The sequence below is a fragment of the Hydra vulgaris genome, chromosome 15 (assembly GCF_038396675.1).
Source record: "Hydra vulgaris chromosome 15, alternate assembly HydraT2T_AEP".
NCBI classification, from domain to species: Eukaryota; Metazoa; Cnidaria; class Hydrozoa; order Anthoathecata; family Hydridae; genus Hydra; species Hydra vulgaris.
The window spans coordinates 45,151,449-45,173,437 of record NC_088934.1 but is presented as its reverse complement, the minus strand read 5'-3'; the positions used below and the strand labels follow the sequence as shown (position 1 = coordinate 45,173,437).

The window sequence follows — 21,989 nt, the reverse complement described above, 5'->3', positions numbered from 1 at the left end:
AATATATATATTATTAGGACCGGGGGTTTTAAAATGATTTTAAACAACTCGTGGTACCCCTTACTACCGTCTAGACCTTCTAAATTCTAAAAATTTCTAAAAATTGGTCGATAAATATCGATTTTAGGCAATTTATAAAGTTAATATGTTTACGATTTTTCTTAGTTTAATACTAAATAATATTAGGTACAACCAAAGCAAAATGGACTTTACAACCCTTAATGTGATATTTGAAACATTTGGTTATTATAAACCCTTGATAAATCAACCATTTCAAAGAAAATATGGTAATTAAGTTATAATTAATATCTTTTTGCAAAATTTACATGTCTGAAATCATTCATAAACTATTTATACAATGGCGGGAAAACGAATATACAAATAATTTATTGTACGCAAATAAATATAAGTATATACAAATCATGGATAGAGATTTTCGTTACCAATAAACAAGTTCTTTTTTATGAAGAATCTAAAAAAAATGAACGTTTGTTTTTAAATATAAAACTCCAATTAGAAAAGTTTATAGAGCAAATAACAAAATAAGATAAAAATTAATAAACTAGTTGCACGATTTAATAAATTTTATTAGAAGATTTTCATTTTGTTTATTCTTGGGCTCGAGAGAATCCAACTTGAGTATATTAATTAAAAAAAGAGCCGAATAAATGCCCTCACCCCTTTATTTGGCACCACAAATTCTTAACGACTAAAAATGTTTATAGAAAAAGTCCTAAATTGACATCTCCGATGTCATCATAAAAATTGACATCTCTGCTGTCATCATAAAAACTGACATCTCTGATGTCATCATCAAAATTGACATCTCTGATGTCATCATCAAAATTGATATCTCTGCTCTTCTTTAGCTAAATACAATAGAAAAAGAAAAATTGACATCTCTGATGTCATTATCAAAATTGACATCTCTGATGTCATCATCAAAATTGACATCTCTGATGTCATCATTAAAATTGACATCTCTGCTCTTCTTTAGCTAGAAAGCAACAAAAAAGTGTTAAAATTATTTTTTCATTTTCCTCTGCAGGTACTTTTATGTACCTGCAAATATAAATTTAAAGCAGGAGGCAGGAAGGTTTGGTATTTATTTAAGTTTAGCTTAAGAAAGCTGCTTTGCACAAGTAGAATATTTGACATATGAATAAGATGCTCTCTCATTCTTGCAAGCAATCATGCCTTTTTCCTCCACAGCAAAATCTATTCGCTATGAATTTCCAGAAGAAGAAAAAAGGATTTCTCAAGAGATGCATTAAAACAATAGTTGGTTAGATTCCAAGTTTCTTAATCACTGGTGACAGAGACCTGATGTCAAAAACATTCTCAAACTGCTGTTTTTGTCTGTTTTTGACATCAGATCTGTCACCATATGACAAAACCATAAGCTAGAGAGCTAGATGCCAAATGCCTTAAGAAATAGAATATTAAAATAAAAAATAATAATAAAAAAGATTATAATAATAACTACTATTATTATTGCTGATATCTTTGATGATATGCATGGATTGCTATAAGTCAAAGTTATTTAAAAAAAACAGTTTGACTTTTAGCAAAAAAACTTCATACTCATAATACAAAGTCCAACTTAAAACTTCATAGTCTTAGTGAGTGAGGTTATTTACACAAAAAAAAGGTCACAATAAATTAAATTTATATTTATTGACAATATTCAAATTTTATTAAAGATGTTCGGTGATTGAAAACCATGTTTATGTTTACATAGTTAACAAAGTTGAAAACACTTTATTCTTATATTGAAGGGGAATGAGTTAAGTTTTACATGCTTATAATTTCCAAACACTTACAGATTATAAGAAGAATTTTAAATCTATTGATGAATATAAACTTAGGTAATTGTATAAATGAATAAATATATATATATATATATATATATATATATATATATATATATATATATATATATATATATATATATATATATATATATATATATATACATATATATTTATATATATGTTTTAAAATTGTTTAAAAAATAACTCCCAATATTAATTAGTCCTCAGGCTTTAATCACCATGACTCTTTCCAAATTATCTTTATTTATCATAGGTATGAATATACACAATTTTACAGTTTAAAAAGAGAAAACAAGTGCTTGTGTTTTAAATGCAGTGCTTACTACATGAAATATTTCTGTTTACCCTAGTTTATTTTGTCTCTTTAAAAATATTTGTAAAATGTAAAACTGTAAAATTCTTCAAAAACTTGGGGGGTTTAAACTTCATATAACCATAACTTTTAAGACCCAACAACATATTTTGTTTAAATTTAAATGTTGTTATAGATCATGATCATATTTAAGGTAAAGCAACTTTTTAAAATTATTTTCATTAACTAATAGAAAATGAGGGGGTATTTTTTTAAAGTATTTTTGTTTTTGCCAAGTTTTTGCTATTATGGTAATTGCAAAAAGTGGATACAAATGTGTATTGGAAATTAAAATAATAATTGGAAAAAAATTCAAAAATCACTAAGGAAAATTAAACTTACAAGAATGAGTAAATCATTTGACTGGAACTTTTTTTTTCACAAGATCTACAATTTTCTTTACAAAATAAAAAGAAACACTCCAAAAGTTTTTTGTTCACAAAACACATAAAATAACAAACTGCAACAACTCCTACTATTATCTCTTCTAAACTAAAGGGAACAATAAAAGAGTTATTTAGGAATATCCCATATGAATTCTAACGACAAAAAAAAACGTTTTATTTTAATTCTAAATAAAATTATCAAAATAAAAAAAGTAAAAGGGGTCCATAATATATGTCAACGAAATAGGGGAGACAAGGGGTATGAAAAAGCGAAAAAGGGGCTGAGGTTGAGGTGGGATAATTATATCATGATGCAATTTTATAGGGTAGGTAAAAATTACCAATAAATTGTTTCTATAATTAATGGATAACCCTAAAATAAACTCTTTATTTAAATTCTAAATAAAACAGTTATAATAAAAACAAAAAATAATTTTTATATAAAATCATCAAAACTTTTGTTTGTTAATCAAATTTAAAAAAAAAAATGTTTGTTTGAAAGAAAAGTCAGTAAACTTAGTGTCTATTTTTCTATCAATTTGATGCTAAAATTTTGCATGTTTGTTGATTTATCGAACCTTGTTTCAAAACTTTTTTCTGACCTAAAAGTGTTTTAGGTTAGTCAGAGGGCTGCATATATCCACAAAAAAATTTGAAACCTTTACCAAAAAGTTAAAATAAATTTTAGATGTCATACTGAACTACTTTCAACCAATTAAAATTTTTTTTTTTTAACCAATATATGACATTTTCATTTTTAATATTTTTTTTTTGAAACTTATTTTTTCATATCTAACAGATATGATATAATTTAATTTTTAATCAACTATAGATTGTCTTTGTTTAAATCAACTAGATTTTAACAATTTTAAAAATATTTAGCGCCATAGATGCAACAGCATTTACATATATCGACCATACACGCAAGTGAGACAAACACACTAACAGTGAAATTTAAAAAACAGTATACCCAAATAAACTCTGAGATTAATAGAATTTGTTAATCCTACAAAATAATAATACTTTTTACTATGGAAAAATGTCGTAAAACTTGAAACCCTGTATATACTTAGATAATGTAGTAATACTTGGGAAACTGTATATACGTAGATAACATGTGGTAATACTTGGAAAACTGTAAACACCTAGATAATATGCAGTAACACTAGGAAAACTGTATACACTTAGTCTGATTATTATATATTAGTTCATTATATTAAGTATCTTAGATATAGTGTTACTTTAAAAAAATATTGAAACTGCTTTACCTCTGTATCTATTGGTTCTTGTTTGATTCTTTGCTGTCGCTCCTCAAACTCTTGTAATCTCATTCGAGATTGGTCAATAGTGTCTCTTAATATTCTATCTTCAATCTAAAAAGAAATCATAAATTATCATAAGATCATCATAAATTAACGCCCATTTTTATTTAATTTATCCATATTTTCATGACAAACAATTATATATAAAATCTCTATATAAACAAAATTAGCACATTACATAATTATTTTTTTTAACACATACCTTGGCCTGTTGCTCATCAAATTCCAAAACACCAATTCCGTCTAGTTTTTTAAGATCAATAAATCCTTTGAATATGACAGCAACACCATTCATTATAAAACGACTTTTAAGGTGTACCTGAAAATTTAATTTTTATGATTGCTATTTCCATTATCAATTGCTATTTTAAAAAATCAATACATAATTGTTTGGTTATAAAGCCTGCTATTGTAACAATATTTTATAGTTTCTTGTCGCTAAAACTAATTTCATGTTTTGAGAATAAAAGGTCTTATAAATATTAACTTGATCACAACATATTCAAACTAATCATTTTTGATGTAAAAAATGTAAAACCCTTGCAGCTCAGTAACTAGAAAAACAACTTATTAAACATTCAAAGTTAAAACAATTATTGTAAAATCTAAAAGTATTAAAATTCTGTCAAATTTTTGGCCTAAAGTAGTGTCTTAATGGTTTTAAAACAATAAACGATAAATATATTGGTTGAGACATTCAATAAACTTAAAAAAGACTATTAAAACTTGATAGTAAGGCTATATTTGTGTATTTTATTTTATTTTTTTAATTTCTATTCTAATAAAGTAATTATTTGTGTTAAGAAAATTAAAACAACTTAATTGATTTCATAATTTTTCTTTTCAAAATAAAAATAAATTAAGTCAATGAACTTAAGTCTTGGAATTTAAGGTTTTATTGCATTTATCTAAAGATTAAGAATTAATATGAATTCTTTTTTGTAAAAAAATACCTTTCCTACTTCTTTTTCGAAGTCAAGAAACTCTTTAGATGGAACTGTATTCTTTTTTTCTTTGGATTGTGGACCCAAATACAAAAGCAAACTGGTTCCAGATGACAAAAATGCCTTAAATACAGAATAAAAGTAAATTTAGATAACCAAGTATAAATATAAAGTTATTTTTAATAAACAACTTTAAACTAGAAACTAATTGATCTGCAAAAATTTTTCACATTACCAAACTGCATCTTCCCTCACGACATTCTGTTTGAAAACGAGCAACTCTTTCATCATGCCCACGATCTCGATAACCCGTATAACTTACCTAAGATAAGTATTTCTGATTTATTATTTGAAAATTTAGCAAGTTTATTGAATGTTTTTATTTATCTTAACTTACAAATTAAAAAAATTGCATTGCATTTTTTGATACCATCAATCAATCATATATATCTGAATAAGGTCTTAAAATCAAGGATATTTACAAATAGTTTGAAACTTATATAAAGCAAATACCTAATTAAAATTGTATCAAATAATATTAATGATACAAATAATAATAATAATAATATTAATAACAATAACAACAATAGTACTAATGAAAATAATTATGAAAAGAAGAATAAAAATGGCAATAATGAAAAATTATCAACACCAATAATTAAAATAATATATTAGAATTAAAATAAATCGATAACAGATTTCAAAACAGAAACTGAATAATATATACATAGATAGGAAAAGTTAAAAACAGTTAAAACCTAACATAAAGTAACAACCTACCACAAGATAAAAAACAGGTATTGTAAAGGAAATGATAATGATTAATTAATATTTATAACATTTATAATCATAATGAAAACTAAATAACTAATATCTTAATAATGATATACCAATAGTTACAAATGGGTGTCACCATCAAAAAATAGAAATTCATAATAACAAAGTTAAGAGAAGAGTGACTGAAGAGTTATAAGAAATGTTAATGAAGTTTTACTGTTAATCAGTATTTTTCAGTTAATCTAATTATCAAAATCAATATAAGTGACTATAATATTGATCTTTTGAAAAGCAATATTCTGTCGACTGAAAAGTTTATAAATTTGCTGACTTGTTACTATATTATGCTTCATATTATCCATTTAAAATGTATTGTTGACAAATCTAAAACATTTGCTGACTATTTTAAATGTTAACATCTTCTCAAACCTTAAATCAAAAGAATTAAATACAGGAAACAATATTCCGCCCATATCTGATCACCTACCTCAGTTTCTTATTGTTTAATAAGAAGTTATAGAAAAATAGAATAAAATGGATATAAAATTTAAGACTAAATCATGGATCTCTGATGACCTAAAGAATACCTGATCACCTACCTCAATTAGTGTTTAATAAGAAATTGTTTATTTCACTAAAAGTATCAATAATAGAAAATACAGAAAAGTGAAAAATGAAATTGCTATTTAAATTCCTTTCATGTTAAAGCTTCTGATAAATATGAAATAATGATGAAAAATGGGTTTTCTTGATCCATGTGAATCAACTAGGACAACTAGTATACCTGTAGAAATTTCAAAACTACTTTGTTATGAATTCTTAACAATTTATTTATATTTTATTCTCCAAAGAATTTCCTATGGTCCTAAAGACTAAAACTATTCCAATCTTTAAAATTATTCTTAAAAAAAAAGACTCAAAATTACTTGTATCTAACTATAGGCCAATCTTGACTGTCTAACATTGATAAAATCTTAACAGAGTTTACCACTTAATTGAGTTAACAACTTTCTTAAGCACACTAAGATCTTTTACAGTTTTCAATTTGGTTTCAAACTATTCAACATCTCTTACTTTAACTAGTTTTGCTGATTATATTAGAATCAATTTTATTATATATTTATTTTGTTATTGACCTTGGAAAAGCAAAAAGACACAGTAGAACAAATTCTACTAGACAAATTATCTTACTATGGTATAAGAGTAACAAACTTATGGTTATAATCATTTCTCACTAATAGAAACCAATTAGCTTCTATAAATGGAAAAAAACTCCATTTGTGATATTAATGTTGGTGTACTTCAAGGGTCTGTACTGAGACCATTACTCTTTATAATCTGTAATAAAAGATTTCTCTAAGGTCAATAAATTTTGTTGAGTTCAACTCATAGCTGACAAACAAATCTTCTTTATATCAACAAGTCTGTTTTAAAAAATTAACAAATTTGTTAAATATGATCTCAAAAATCTTTGCTTCTTCTTAAATGCCAATATAATCCCAATAAAATATCAATAAATACCAATATAATCCCAATAAAATATCTCTTTATAATGATAAAACTGAGCTATTAATTTTCATACCAAGATCTGATTGATTAGACATTCAACTCATAATTAAAATGAATAGTAACAAACTTCTCCCACTTCCCCAAAAATGTATCAAATATCTTGGAATAAAAATAGATGAAAACTTAACCTGAAAACACCATACAAATGATTTATTACTTGAACTTTAATCTTAAACTATAATATACAAACATGCAAATGATTTATCTTTTAAATTAAACAGACCCAATGCTCTTATCTTAACTAAGACACTTTGTTGATGAAAACTTTAAAATCTATTTATTTTGTTTTATTTGACTCTTATCTAACAAAATTATAAAAATTTTATGGCAAACCTTCACAAACACATTTTGTAATTATTGACTCAGTTTGTCTACAAAGCAAGTTAAATATCTGTCCTTTTCAAGACATGAACAAAAAAAATTTAAAAATAAACTATAATACTATTTTAAAAAAAAACAACTTTTATAAGCTAACAATATCATTGGTTGTCATAGTGAAATGTATATTCTTCATGTTTTGTTATTAATATTATTTTCATCATTTTTGTTCTTTCTTTTTATTTTTTACAGATGTTTATTAATCTTAAATCCAAACAATGCATTAATTTTGCAGGAAAATATGTTGTTTATCATTTATTTGTTTTTTTTTATTACATCTTTTATTATTTTTAGTTACGTCTACACCTGCTGGTAAACTAACAAACTGTTAGTACCAATTTCAGAGTTTTTTGTTTGTTTGTTGTTGTTGTTTTTTTATCTTATTTTTTTCATTTTTGATTACACCTTTTTTACTTAAAAAGTAAACTAATTTGGTTTGATGAGTATCAATCAACATTCTGTTAGTCAAATTATGTTGTTAACATGAATTGCCTTTATAACATGAATCAACATGTCATGTTTACTAACACTCATTTAATCATTTGAATTTTAAATTATATTTCCACTTTTTGGAAAATTTGATTTGATGATTTTGTTGCGTGCCTTGGAATATTTTTCTAAAGTAGGTTCGCGGAAATAAACGTCGCCAGAATCGAAATTTAGTTCTAAATATTGTGAAGCGTTTAAATACTTTTTTAAAAGATTAATAGTTTGCCTTTATTTGAGTGTTTTTATTTTTTGAAGTTACTTACGTTTGTATCAAGTTTATTGGTTTCAAAAACTATGTTGTTGATTGTTGATTAAATTGCTATCGAAGGAATCATTCCATTTCATTACATTGAAATCTAATGTAACGAAACCTAAAAGATAACTAATGTAATGAAACAACAATATTGTTATGCTCATATTACATAAAATGTTAGGAAAAAAAGATTCAATAAAATTTTTTTGATTGAAGTTAAATAATAGGTGTATAGCAAGAAATATTAACCTTGCTGTTTTAGTAGAAACTCCCTTTTGCCTTTTATAATCATCCTGAAGTCAGACACAATACAGATTTGATTATTCCTTTCAAGCGGCATTGGTTTTTAATAATTTCAATGTATGACGGCAATGTGACTTGTGACAAATTGAAAAATGTAATTAAGAACAAGATATCTACTTTCTTCTATCTAATGATTTTTTTTCCATAACAATTAGCAACTCATACCTATTTGTTCTATTTTTCATTTAGTCTCTAAAAAATAAAATAGCTGTTTTGGTTTTAAGATTTTTAATGTGCAACTTAATTTTGACAAATTTGAGGAAAATACCCGTTCATGCCGACGATAAAACACGTTTTATTGTATATTTTTATTAATTATTATATTTTATTGTTATTATTAATTTTTATTTAATTATTTTATTGTTTTTAATGTTATAAATGGTATAAAGTAGCAATAAAACAATATCAAGTTAAATAAAACAAAGCAAAGTTGTTTTATAATAACACAATGTGTTATTGTCATGCTTTTTATATTGGCAAAGCAACTTCGCAGTTTGCTTTATTGTTACTTTATACAGCTTCTTACAAAACTAATCAATGCGTTTTTAAAAGAAAACGTGTTTTATTGTCTGTTGGAACTGGATATACCTTTTATGTTATCTACGTATCTTTTTGTATTTCTATTTAAACAATGTAAACTTGGTTTTAACTTTGTCTATTTAAGGTATCGCTTTTTAGTGACAAATGATCTAGTTATTTATGATGTATTATGACGTATGTTTGAAAGCAAAAACTTTATTCTTAAAAAAGAAAAAATAACATAAAAAAATACATGTTTACATTGGAATTTAAATTTAAATTTGAATTACACATTTTTATTTTTATATAATCAGTTATTTTAAAAACAATTATGAATGATTTTGATTGGATAAAAGATTTTGCGTAATTTATTTTATCTAATCTGCTACATTCATAGGCCGGGCTCTCTCTTATTCGTGCTTATATGGAAAAAAATTGTCTCACCTTCTGGGATTCTGAAACAAGGTGAGATCTCAGATATCCAGGCTGGCCCGTTTCTTATGTAAACAAGATTAATTTTTATACGTAAATATTGAGCATGCTGAGATCTTGTTTAAGTGAGTCAGCCCAGCTAACCAGGTTAGCCCTCCTCATATAAACAGCCCCCAAGTTAGAAATTTATTTAGATTATTTTTTTCTTCTCTTGTAGCTGCAAGTCGGTCAATAACATCCTTTAAATTTAATTGAGCTGCTTTTTCTGCACCAATACCTAACAAGCTATTAGTGCAGAATAAGCTATGGAAAAACAAACGGTTTTGTATCATCTTGAAGATCTTTCTGTTACTGCCACTATAACAAGTATAACATAAATGCTGACATTACTTGTGCAAACGGTATAATAAATAGCTCAACCACTTAAAAAAGATTTTGTTATTTTTAAATAGAAGGTCTTAATACCTCTACAGATATTATAGAGATACTCTAACACTGCTTAAAAACATAAAAACCAAAGTATGTGTTCATAACAAACGTTATAACAAAGTAATGTCCATTTTTTGTACGTTACGACAATCTAAATAAAAAGTATTTGTTTTTAGAATAAAGGAAATTATATAATAAAGGAGTGTTGTAAAAGATTGCATGGAACAATAGTGATATTCATTAAAAAAAAACTTAAGATAAACATTTTAAAAATGTGTTTTTACCTTTGTCATAGCCGCTGACGTTAAAGCCGCTGATTACGTCTAATATATTTGATATATATTAGACGTAATCAGCGGCTGCTGATTACGTCTAATATATAATGAAAAAAGATGCCGCAATCCCTGTTTCATGTCTGCCTCAATCTCAACTGTTAAAACGCGTGTATTAAAAAGACTTCAGGATGAGACTAAAATGACAAAGGCAAACTCCTAAAAGCGGTAAGATTTGTTTGTTTATATATATATATATATATATATATATATATATATATATATATATATATATATATATATATATATATATATATATATATATATTTATTACAGTCAACTCCCATTTTAACAAACTGGAACTGATTAGAAGTTTTTATTTATTCGAATTTTTATTTCCCGAGAATTTTTTCTCACAAACTAACGCTCGGTGTAGTAAAGGCAATTTTAAAATATTATAGCGTCTGTATGATATTTTGCTGACTACAACGTATTTCCGTTAAATGATCAGGTCTGTGAATTATGAAAAGACAAAAAAAAAAAGTAAAATGATAAATTTTGCGGTATCACAAAATATAAATGATTATAGCGAAAAAACCCAGACCAAAGATTCTTTTTTTTTTAAAAGATAATCTTCTTAAATCACAATCGCTTGTCCAAATTTTAAAATATTATTACTCCCTCCGTTCCGAAATACTGTTCCAATTTGCATTTGACGTATAGAATTATTGAAAATAAATGATGTTCCTAATTTTTTTATCTTTTACTATAAGATATATTTTATATATGCTTTATTACTTAAAATAGTATACATATTAAATAAAAATAGGAAAAAATTAACCACATACTTTATTTTCAGTAATTCTATATGTTAAATCTCAAATCGGAACAGTATTATGGAACAGAAAGAGCATTATTCCTTAATCATCTTCTGTAAATATTTTACAAGGTAAAAATGCAAAAACAAAAAAATAGTTTAAAATTTGAAAAGAAGAAAAAGAAAAGGAGATCATTTTCGGAACGTTTTCTTAAAGAGTTTGCTTGAAAATATTGCTCTGTTCTTTTACATTCCACCATTCTATTGAAGATTTCAAAGTTCTCACGACATCTTTCTCTCAAAAATGGCAAAGCGGATTTTTTTTAACATTTGTAAAGATTTCAAAAGTTATTCCACTACTGCGACACACTTGCTAATGCTACTTCTCCACTACTACTGCGGTACACCTACAGGACATCATCTATAAAGAGTGTTTTACTGTGGAATAGCTCAGTTCCAATATTATTATACGTTAATATGTTGTCCAAAAGAAAAATAAAGAAGCTTAATTTCTTTTTATTGTATACATTTAAAATCCGATTTTATCTAGCTTTTGCATTGTCACGTGGTTGTTTCTGCAAAGTTACAGACATTAAGTTAATGTGGCCACTGTCAAGGTTCAAAACAATTAAGTAATGGATCTTAGATATAAGAATTAGATTCCTAAATGAGAAAGAGTTTGGATTGCTTCTCGGAAATTTGATATTTTTTGAAAATGTTTACCTGATCAAGTGAGGCAAACCAGGAAACAAAAATAAAAAAACAGTTTTGTATACCATAAAAAACCCATAATTTTATACAGTTTGAGTTGTAGTATGTATTGCAATTTTTTAATTATTTTTCAAGAGTGTGATAGAATTGATACTTTTCTTACTTTTTGTTTATAAAAAAAATTGTTTGATTTGCAAGCTTGGTATAATGAAAAGATTGTCCTAACTATATAAAGAGGTATATTTTGTCAAAGTAGTTTAAGGCCTTTTCAGCATCTAAGGAGTATTTATAAACAGGTAAATTTTTACTGTTTTGTTATGTTTAATAGTTTCACTTATCACAAGTTCTGAATATAGGGTTGAGCTGTTCTCATCACAAATTCTCATACACTAATCAAAAATTCTGCATGCAGGGTTGAACTGATAGATTTAAAACCAAATTAAGAGGATGAGTATTTTTTATCTTCAAACATGTTAATAAAATAATTTATTCTAAACTTTTTGAAAATAGGTAAGATACTAATACCCCGATAGTTACTTGGTATGTTTAATAATTCTTTAGACATGTTTGCAAGTTCTAGTTATGATTTTTTAATTCTTTTTATTATTTGTTACGAATAATCGTAAGTTTATCTTTTTTAATATACATTTTTAAAAGCATTGTAAAAAATTGATTTTCTATTTTTAATTTTTCACTTATAATGTATTGCTTGTATAGTTTGTTTTGAGCTAACTTAGCGCCCTTGCGGAAGTTTTTTGAGTCAATTTGTAACCATTTTAAGTGGTAGAATCTGAATGTTTTTTGTATCTCCACTTTCGAAAGTGATTAGATAAAATCGTTTTATTTTGGTATCAATTGGGAGTCTACCAGGATTTGGAATATATAAATATTTTCTTTTTGTTAAGGTATTCACAATGAGCCGTAGTTACACTGCAAATAATGGATACATAAATTTAGGCTAGAGCATTTTCATAATTGCAAATTGTATGGATCAGGTTGTTAAAAATAGCGTTTAGATGGTCGTTATATAAGTTTAAAATTGTTGCTACATCAGATTTAACTTGGAATATTATTTTATCAATAGTTCCTTCATATTGGAAACCAAAAAGTTTAATTGAGATTAATCGTGGAAAGTGATCACTCATATTTTTAGAAGAAGAATTAACAATATATGTGTAATAAATCAGCAATCAACCTCTGTTAAGTTTGGAGTTACTAGAAAACCAAAGATACCGAAAAGGAAACGACTGAGAGAAGACTTAAAAAGTTGCAGGTTGTCAGGAAAACATGAAGATTTGGAACTCACCAAAGGGTTGAAGTGCGGGGAGTAAAACTAAACAAATAAAGGTTTTTAAAGCAAGCAAGAACAGTTACAGTAAAAGGATGTGATTTGGATTAATGATTTGATTTATTGAATTAGAGATGATAGCTCTTTCGAGCAGCAACCATGATAGTACTTGTTTTTTTTGAGGAAAAAAAAGAGATGCAACTTTACAACTATTGGAGAGAGGCTCAAGCTTGGCAGATAAAGCAGTTTCAATTACGTTGACAATGGGTTTTTTAAACCTTGTCTAAAAGTGAAAGATAATCTAAGATGAGGTAAAGAAGAGGACACTGTAAGAGGGTTGCCATTTAATAATAGATTTAATAATAATGTCAACAATATTGCGATAGTTTTTTGCAGTAAATTAATAATTTTTTTTAGTGTTAAAATTTACAAGACGCTGCATGTCCTAATTTGTTACAGAAGTGAGATCAGATTCAAGATCGGTTGCCTGTTCTAAGCAATCGAAACGAGAACAAAGTTGAGTCGTCAACAAATAAAATCTTATAAGATGTAATATTGTCAGGAAGATTATTAATGTAGATAAGAAACAACACCAAGGATCATTGAGAACATTGATGTAACTCAGAAGTTACTGGAATTGAAGAACATCGTTAGAATTTGAGGCTGACTATACTATAAATGCCAAACTTTAGTGTTAGAGTCAAGCCATTTAGTGCGATAAGCGTTAAAATAAATAATAACAACGATATTGGCAGAGGGGCAAAAAGAACTGTCATGGGCAGTTTGATTAGAAATTACGTCTGAAAGAGTGCATGTATTGAGAAGAAGGAGAACGATAAAGAACAAAGAGAAAGTTGATAGAGTAAAGAACAAAGAGAAAGTTGATAGAGTAAAGAACAAAGAGAAAGTTGATAGAGTAAAGAACAAAGAGAAAGTTGATAGAGTAAAGAACAAAGAGAAAGTTGATAGAGTAAAGAACAAAGAGAAAGTTGATAGAGTAAAGAACAAAGAGAAAGTTGATAGAGTAAAGAACAAAGAGAAAGTTGATAGAGTAAAGAACAAAGAGAAAGTTGATAGAGTAAAGAACAAAGAGAAAGTTGATAGAGTAAAGAACAAAGAGAAAGTTGATAGAGTAAAGAACAAAGAGAAAGTTGATAGAGTAAAGATAGGCTAAGCAGAAGCACATAAAAGAATGTTCAGAGGATTCGAACTCAATTTTTTGATAAATCAATAAATTAATGCGTAAATATATGCCCAAGACAAGAATGCGACCATTGGAATCTTTGCGAATTACGGTAAAAATAGTTGTCATGAATACTGAGATCTGAAAAAGGAACAGCTGAATTTAAATTAGTCTCACAAATAGCAAGCAAGTCTGGTGAATTTCGCAAGAGATAAAGTTCAACTGATGGAAAGTTATTCCGATGCCCAATAATATTTTTGTAAAAGATATATTGAAACATATATTGTTAGGTGGTGGGGATGGTTTTTTATTTTTTTAAATTTTGGTTGCTTTGGTCATGGTTTAAGTTCAAAGAGAACTTAACTCGTTCATAAATAGAGCACGGCATCCCAAACAATGAGCTTTGCAGTTATCCCAGTCCTGAAAAATTAAACCAAAGTCGTAACTTAAGGCTCCTGATATGGACACGACAATCAGAAGCAATTCTACTAATAAAATGAGGGGGAGAGGGAGGTTCCTTAAAAATAAAAAATAATAATAAGGTCCTCTAAACTAAAATTCACCCGACTGAATGGTGTCAGATAGCCGACTGAATAAACCCCTCCCCCTATAATTGCCTCTCTCAACAACGCACACCTAAAACACTAAAAGGGACATCATCGATGTTATCTAATAAGACTTAGTTAAAAAAAATTGTTTTTGTCAGAACTGTTTGTTGAAACTTTAAAAGAACCATTATTCTAATTATCTTTGTATAAGTTAACTAATAGGGCTGCAATGCGTATTTCCGTTTTTATTTTGAGTTTTGAATCATATTTATTAATCTGATTGCTAACGCCTCAATCAAAAAAAATCAATTTTTATGACAAATTATTTTTTGGTCTGTAGTTTTTTTCTGTAATTTAGTAATAAAAACATGCTTTTTTAAAAAGCAAAATTTGTTTATTGACGGGAGGGTCTATTGTTTTTACTTACTAAATTGAAATTATTTTGATCATCGACATCACATGTCAAGAAGTTTTAAAAATTTTGAGATTATTTAAATCGGAGGTACAGAGGTTAAAAATTTTAAAAAATTATTTATTAAAAATTGTAAAATCATAAAAATGTTTTCACTTTGTTAATGATAATTGAAATTTATTTTAATTTAAAATTTATATTTGGAAATTGATTTTTCGCTTTGCCGTTTCAGGATGGTTTACCGCAAATTTGTCGAGTTAAAAATTTTGTAACTTAAGCCTCTCAAAACTTCACTTTGTGCATATTAATCGAAATTTATATTTGGAATTTGATTTAAAAGTAAAATATTCCAATATAATTCCAAAGTTTTGTTTTTTTGTTTAAAGTTTTTCAATAAGATTGATTTGAAAAAGTATTTTCTCTCTCAAAAAACCGAGTTTTTCTTTTATTTATTTCTTTCCCATTTAGAAACATTTATAAATTCTTTTAATTATTTAGCCTTTGAAACATTTATAAATTCATTTAATGCAGTAACAAGAAATTTATTACTAAGCATAGTTTTATCAAGTTTTATTTAAGCATAGTTTTATCGTTAAATAGTTTTATCGTTAAATAGTTTTATCGTTTTTTGTTGATATGCTTTTGCTATTACTTTGTCGAATTTTTGCTTAAAGAAATGAAGAACAAATAAATATCTTCCGGACATAACACCGCTTTATATCTTTTCTAAAGATTTTTTTCAGTAGAATTTTTAAAGTCTATCTTTATATCATTGAATGGCATGGTATCAAAATGTCCAGAATTTCAGCAAAGATGTTCACAAAGATTTCGAATTAGGCTTTCCAGAACTAGGATTATATTTTGAATATATTACGATGAATAATGGTGGCCAGTAATTCATCGCCAATTTTCATCGTTGGTGGAAATATAAAAAATATAGAAGCCCAAATAATATTTTCCGCTAGGATTTTATTAAAAATCTGTTGCACATGTTTAAAAAACTTTTCCGTGCGGAAGTTTCTAAAATATCTGAATAGGAGATCGGCTTTATAGCTTTAAGAATTAAATTTTGATATGGATTTTCTCACTACTAATCTTTTTAATAACCGAAACGTTAGTATTTTTGAAATTGATAATATGTGACAAAATGTTTAGAGTTCAAAGATATTAAAATACAAAGAAGTATCTGCTTAAAAAAAAAACTTTGTGCTCAGAAAAGACACAATTATAAAATGATAACCATTAAAAACACTAACAAAAAAAAACAATTGCAAACTGCAAAGTATAATACTTGCAAAAAATTTTCTTCTTACTTCAACTGGATCTATTTTTACTTTCTTTTGATGCCGGGGTAGCTACCCAGTTTTTAGTGTTTAAGATCGCTACCATTTTTGTGGTTTTTAAGGTGCTCCCAGAAATCCTTATGGTCTTATCACAGAGCACCGTGGAAGAGCATTTAACTAGAAAGTTCACATCTCCTTTATTACCAATGTCGCTTATTGGGCAAAAGCCGGCGTCAAACCTGAGACCTCTTGGTTCTGAGCCAGAACTGTAAACACTAATTGCAGAAAAATACAGATTTAAATACTTGCAGTTTTCTGCAGAGATGCATAAAACTGCAAGTATTTAAATCTGTATACTTTTTTCAAAAAAAGATGTTTTGCTAAAGATAGCGATGGTAGGAGCCTGAGATCAAAAACCGTGAAAATTTGACCCTTCGTGAAATTTTGACTCCTAACGCAAGAGCATCAAGTTTAAAAGTATTTTTTTGTTCTCAGGTTCCAACTTCTGCAACCTTCTGCAAAGTATTCTTACTTGACATAAATAAAAACATGTAAATATCCGGAGTTCACTCTACGACTGGAAGTTTGCCATCAAACACCAAGTTTCCGAATTGCCACCCTTGATTTGTCGTAATTTCGAAGCTGATAAGTTATTAAACGAATTAAAGCGAACACTTTATATAAAACAAAACCTATTTTGCTTATAACAAATATAACACCTGTTGTACTGTATTTAATAATCAAAATCTCAACTTAAGAATAGTCTAAAACATATATTTTTTTCAATTTTGAATATCTTATTGGTTTCCATTTTACTCTAGTGTCTCATTTTGATTCTTTGCTTAGAGATAAAAACCAATAATATTTAACGCATCCCATGAATGTATTATAATTAATTAAAAATGTCACTAAAAAATATTGTTACAGCACATTTAATATATTTTTAAAGAAAAAGTTCAAAAATAAATTTATATATTCAAATAAATGTTAAAATCATTTTTATATATGTAACCTATACGATTAATAAAAGAATATGGCAATTTAATATAAAATCACTTTAATATTATTTTTCTTCTTTAAAATACTTTCTTAAAAATCAAATGAGAAAAAGAAAAACAATTAACTTGTACACCCAGAGCCGCTGCAAATACACAAATTTATTATACCTACCACTTAAGAGTCTTGTCAAAAAGTGCTTAAAAGTTTGTTGTTAAAAGACTTAGCAATAGGGCCCAAATTTTAACGATAAAACCTTCAAAGATTAACTAACATTAAGCAACGAAAGTATGAAAATAATCACTACCAAGCACATTATTTTTTATTGCATAAGTTAAAATTGAGGAGCCCATTTGCAATAAAGTCCGAGTAAATTGATTTACTCGGACTTAGCTCGGACTTATAATAATTGAGTAGATTAAGAAAACGACAAAAAAAACTGAATTACTCATAACTGCGCATCAATAGAAATTAATATTTTCTTCTTTTATTTTTCGAACAAAAAAACTTATAAATGGTCTTATATTTAAATGGATGATAGATTTCAGTTATTAGACTATGGAAATAGAATTAACTCAAAAGTCTTATTTTTGTGACTTAACGCATTTTGCAGTTGGGCTCCTTACTTAATTGATTTGTTCGCAAATATTATTACGTCATAAATAGATATTTCCCAAAACTTACGTCATTAGAAACGTTTTTTCAATTAAAAAAAAAAAATTATCACCAGTGTTATTTAATGTAGGAAACTTTCACAAATAAATTTTAAACCCTATAATGTTATTTATGTCAAATGAGAATGCTTGCAAAAAATTGCGCTTTTTTTTTTACTAATATGTACTAATATTATTTTGCTGACATATTCTTACTTTTTTATTTTTATTCAAACTTTACTCAAATTTACCGACTGATATAATTTTCAGTCATTAATTACTTAGCGTATTAAAGTGTGACTGAAAATAAAAATATCGTAAATATTGGAGTTTGTTCCTTGCCTATAAATTCCTTGTTAACAAGCGTAAAAACTTAGCAACACTATTGCACTAAACAAAATGCATTTGTCAAACTTATATATTGAAATATATAAATAAATACGTCAATCGAAAAATAAAAAAAATTATATTTGCCACCAAAAATGCGCTTTTGTAAAGTGTAAACATCAACCTTTCGAAGGTTTTTTATAGACTTTATTCTTAAAGCAATGATGTAGCTACTAAAAAACAATCATATGTTTATATGAAGTCAAGTTTATTATTATAAAACCAATATCAATCTGAAAACAATATAAAACTTTTATAAAATCAACACTATCTTTTTTAAACATAAAGTTACAACTGATGTTATAGTGGTTTTTATATAAATATATTATTTTTATTGTATCTATTTGAAAACAATCAATTTGGCTATAACAGGTTTGTTTTAGATATTTATTTTTTTTGTTTTAAATATTTTTCGATATATTGGTGCATCTACGCTTTCGACGTAATATTGGTTACATTGCGATTATATTTTGCTATTATTTAATAATTAGCGCACTAATTATATTTAAGTATGCACTTATAAAATATTCTCATATCGCATTTATCGCAATTAAAATCTCAGAAAAGAAACACACTTTTTAGGTATATTTGCTTTCAAGTTCTTAGCATGTGCTAAGTGCATTCCATTCTTAATCCTTTTTTTCATTTTTTCTTAATTAGTCGCATAAAATAATATTTTTTTAAAGATTTGGTTCAAGGATGAGTAAAGATGGTTACATAAGAATATAATGTTTCTTGTAATTAGAAATAATTATTTATCTGTTTAAAAATTGGTATGATCAATAAAAAAAAAAAAGTAAAACATTTCGCTATAAGTGTATATAAAAACTTCAAAATATAAAAAAATTCAATATACATTTTTAAAAAAGCTGTTCAAACAAAAACATAAGCTTTTCAAATTTAATTCAATTGTGTTTCATTTTTAAACAACTTTCTTTATGTAAAAGATCTATTTCTTTTTTCAAATTCATTGCGTTTATTATATTTCCTATTTTTTAAAACGACGGTATAAAATGTGTAACTTATAAACGACTCTTAAAAAGTAAATACAGAAACAAATCAAAAAGTTAAATTGATACGAGGATAAGACGATAATGTCTAATAAATATTTGAGTTTAATCTTACCTCTGATTCTTTTGATAACTTCCGAAATAGTTCGTCCGTATCAAATTTTGCTTTTTGGTCAGGAACTACACGAGTCATATTTGATAATGCTTATAAAAACTCCACCAAAAACTGAATCTTTTAAATAAAAACAATAAACATTTAAAAGATTTTTTTAGAATAAATGAACATTGAACATTTTTAGATCATTTGATATGTAAAACGAGTAAGAACGATACAAAGTAGCAACTGTTTATTATTGAATACTTTTACGCTAATTTATGCAAACCTCAATCGGCCAGTTGGATTATTGGACAAATTTTCGTTTGAATACTGAATAAATGATAATATGGCACTCGTAAAACATTTCCTGTCAAACTGAAGTGTTTTTATAAAATTTGTTTTGTATTTATTAAATACATTTGAAAATTTTTTTTTTTTTTTTTTTTTGCATTAGTATCAACTTTTACTCTACTTATTGTAGGGTAATGGTCACAAAGATTTTTTTTTTTGCATTAGTATCAACTTTTACTCTATTTATTGTAGGGTAATGGTCACAAAGAACAACTTCTATTGAATAAAAAGCACGTTATAAAAAAGTTTATCTTTTCTCTAAAATAAAATTTTTGCTTAAAAAATTGAAATAAAATCCTTCAAAAAATTTCTAATCCTAACTCCACTTAAGTATTGCCACTTGAGTGACCTACTGTTATTTTAAGTGAACTTGCTGGAAAATAAATGAACACCAGTTTCTAATGTAAAGCACTCTTTTGTTGAATTTTTAACTTCGTTTTATTTGGCCAAATACTTCATGTTTTACACTTCATGGTGTTTTTTCTTCTTAGAATGGTATTTTATAAATAAATTATTTTTACCTTTTTATTACTTTTATAGTTTTAATAAAATATATTAAAAAGCTTATATTTCAAAGAACTTCTTTTTGTGCAATAATAACATAAACAATATTTCTAAATGTATTTTAGATATTATATTGTAAACAGTTTCAAAAAATTTCATATTGAAAGTATTATCATAATAGTAATGCCAAATATTTACATTTTAGATATTGTACTGGAATTACTTTAAATTATAATTTGTTGAAAGTTTCATGAAATAGAACTATTTTTTTAAGCTGTATATTTTTTTTTTTAAATAGAATGCTTTAAAATACTACTTTTAAATGGTACTTTTTTAAATAGCGATTGAAAAAATATGCCACTAAATGCAAAATAAGGAGCTCAAACTTTTGAGTTGAACCTTTGGTTTTTTATTATTGAGCATAAATATGATAAAAGTTGTTTTTTGTCGTCTCACTCAATCTCAAAGTGATGCACTTACATAATAGCGCCAAACTTTATCAGAATAATTACGCCTATCCCATTTATATAATAACGTCTAAATAATCTAACGTATGATGAACGTGTATTTATATGTAAAAGTATAAACATATAAGGTCTTACTTTTCTAATTAAAAACCTCCGTGGTCTAATTTGTATTTCTTATATTATGCCATTGTGCTTTACCTTAGTAAGTGAGTTGTAATAATCAAGTTTTAAAAAGCACAAGATTGTTAATTATTATTATTTTCATTCTTGTTATTATTATTATTATTATTATTATTATTTTTATTTTTGTTATTATTAATGTAAATGTATAAATACATCATGCAATGTATAATGTATAAATACATTAGGCTATTAAAAAAAGGTCCATTTTATTTTAACTTTGCTGCACAAAAGTTTTATAGAATTACTTACCAAGACAAAATCATTTCTTTTTTCCTCTATTAGAAAAACGAGTAAAGTTTCTAAAAGCAACCTCTTTTTTTCAAATTACTAAAAGTTATACCTAAAATTTTAATTCATTAATTTGGTATAAACAAAAAATTCAAAAAATTTCAACAAACAGAGATAAGTTTAATTTACCAAATACATTAGTTTATATTTATAACAGGTAATTAAGGTAATTATAAAAGGCGGTCTTTCATTTTTTTTTTTTTTAAGTTAATCTCATATTAAATATTGTACTTGTAACATTAGATTAGTAATGTTGAGTTTCGTAAATAAATAGATTTAACCGTATTAATGTATATCACAAACATTTATGCACTGATATTGGCTGACACTTCATCCTACTAATATCTTCAATTACTCGCAATCACCTCTTTTAAAGAAACATTTTCATAAGAACTTAAAATTTTAAATGATTTAAAGTGATTCAAATCAAGTAAAGTTAGTTTCACATAACTTGAGTTTTTTAATTAATTTGAAATTAAGTAAATGTTAATTTTCGCTAGGTAATTGTAAAAATTGTAATCAGTAACTTTATTTCGTTTTTTTCCCGGCCA

At 26.1% G+C, this 21,989-nt stretch overlaps 1 protein-coding gene across 4 annotated transcripts; it reads right to left on the bottom strand.

Annotated features, from left to right (window-relative positions):
• Positions 1 to 291: 291 nt before the first annotated feature.
• LOC100215754 (core-binding factor subunit beta) lies at positions 292 to 21,569 on the bottom strand. 4 transcript variants are annotated; one of them, XM_065820484.1, is made up of 7 exons: positions 21,400 to 21,569; positions 19,664 to 19,780; positions 5,075 to 5,161; positions 4,849 to 4,962; positions 4,098 to 4,214; positions 3,842 to 3,946; positions 292 to 472 (listed from the first exon to the last, which is right to left on the bottom strand). In XM_065820484.1, exons 2-7 carry the CDS (start codon positions 19,739 to 19,741, stop codon positions 440 to 442), a joined length of 534 nt encoding a protein of 177 aa, XP_065676556.1. In that variant the 5' UTR covers positions 19,742 to 19,780; positions 21,400 to 21,569; the 3' UTR covers positions 292 to 439. The 4 variants fall into 4 exon arrangements, with proteins under 4 accessions (XP_065676556.1, XP_065676555.1, XP_065676554.1 ...); XM_065820482.1 differs by lacking the exons at positions 292 to 472; positions 21,400 to 21,569 and adding exons at positions 2,566 to 2,679; positions 19,932 to 20,027; XM_065820481.1 differs by lacking the exon at positions 292 to 472 and adding an exon at positions 2,567 to 2,679.
• Between the last annotated feature and the right edge of the window lie 420 nt (positions 21,570 to 21,989).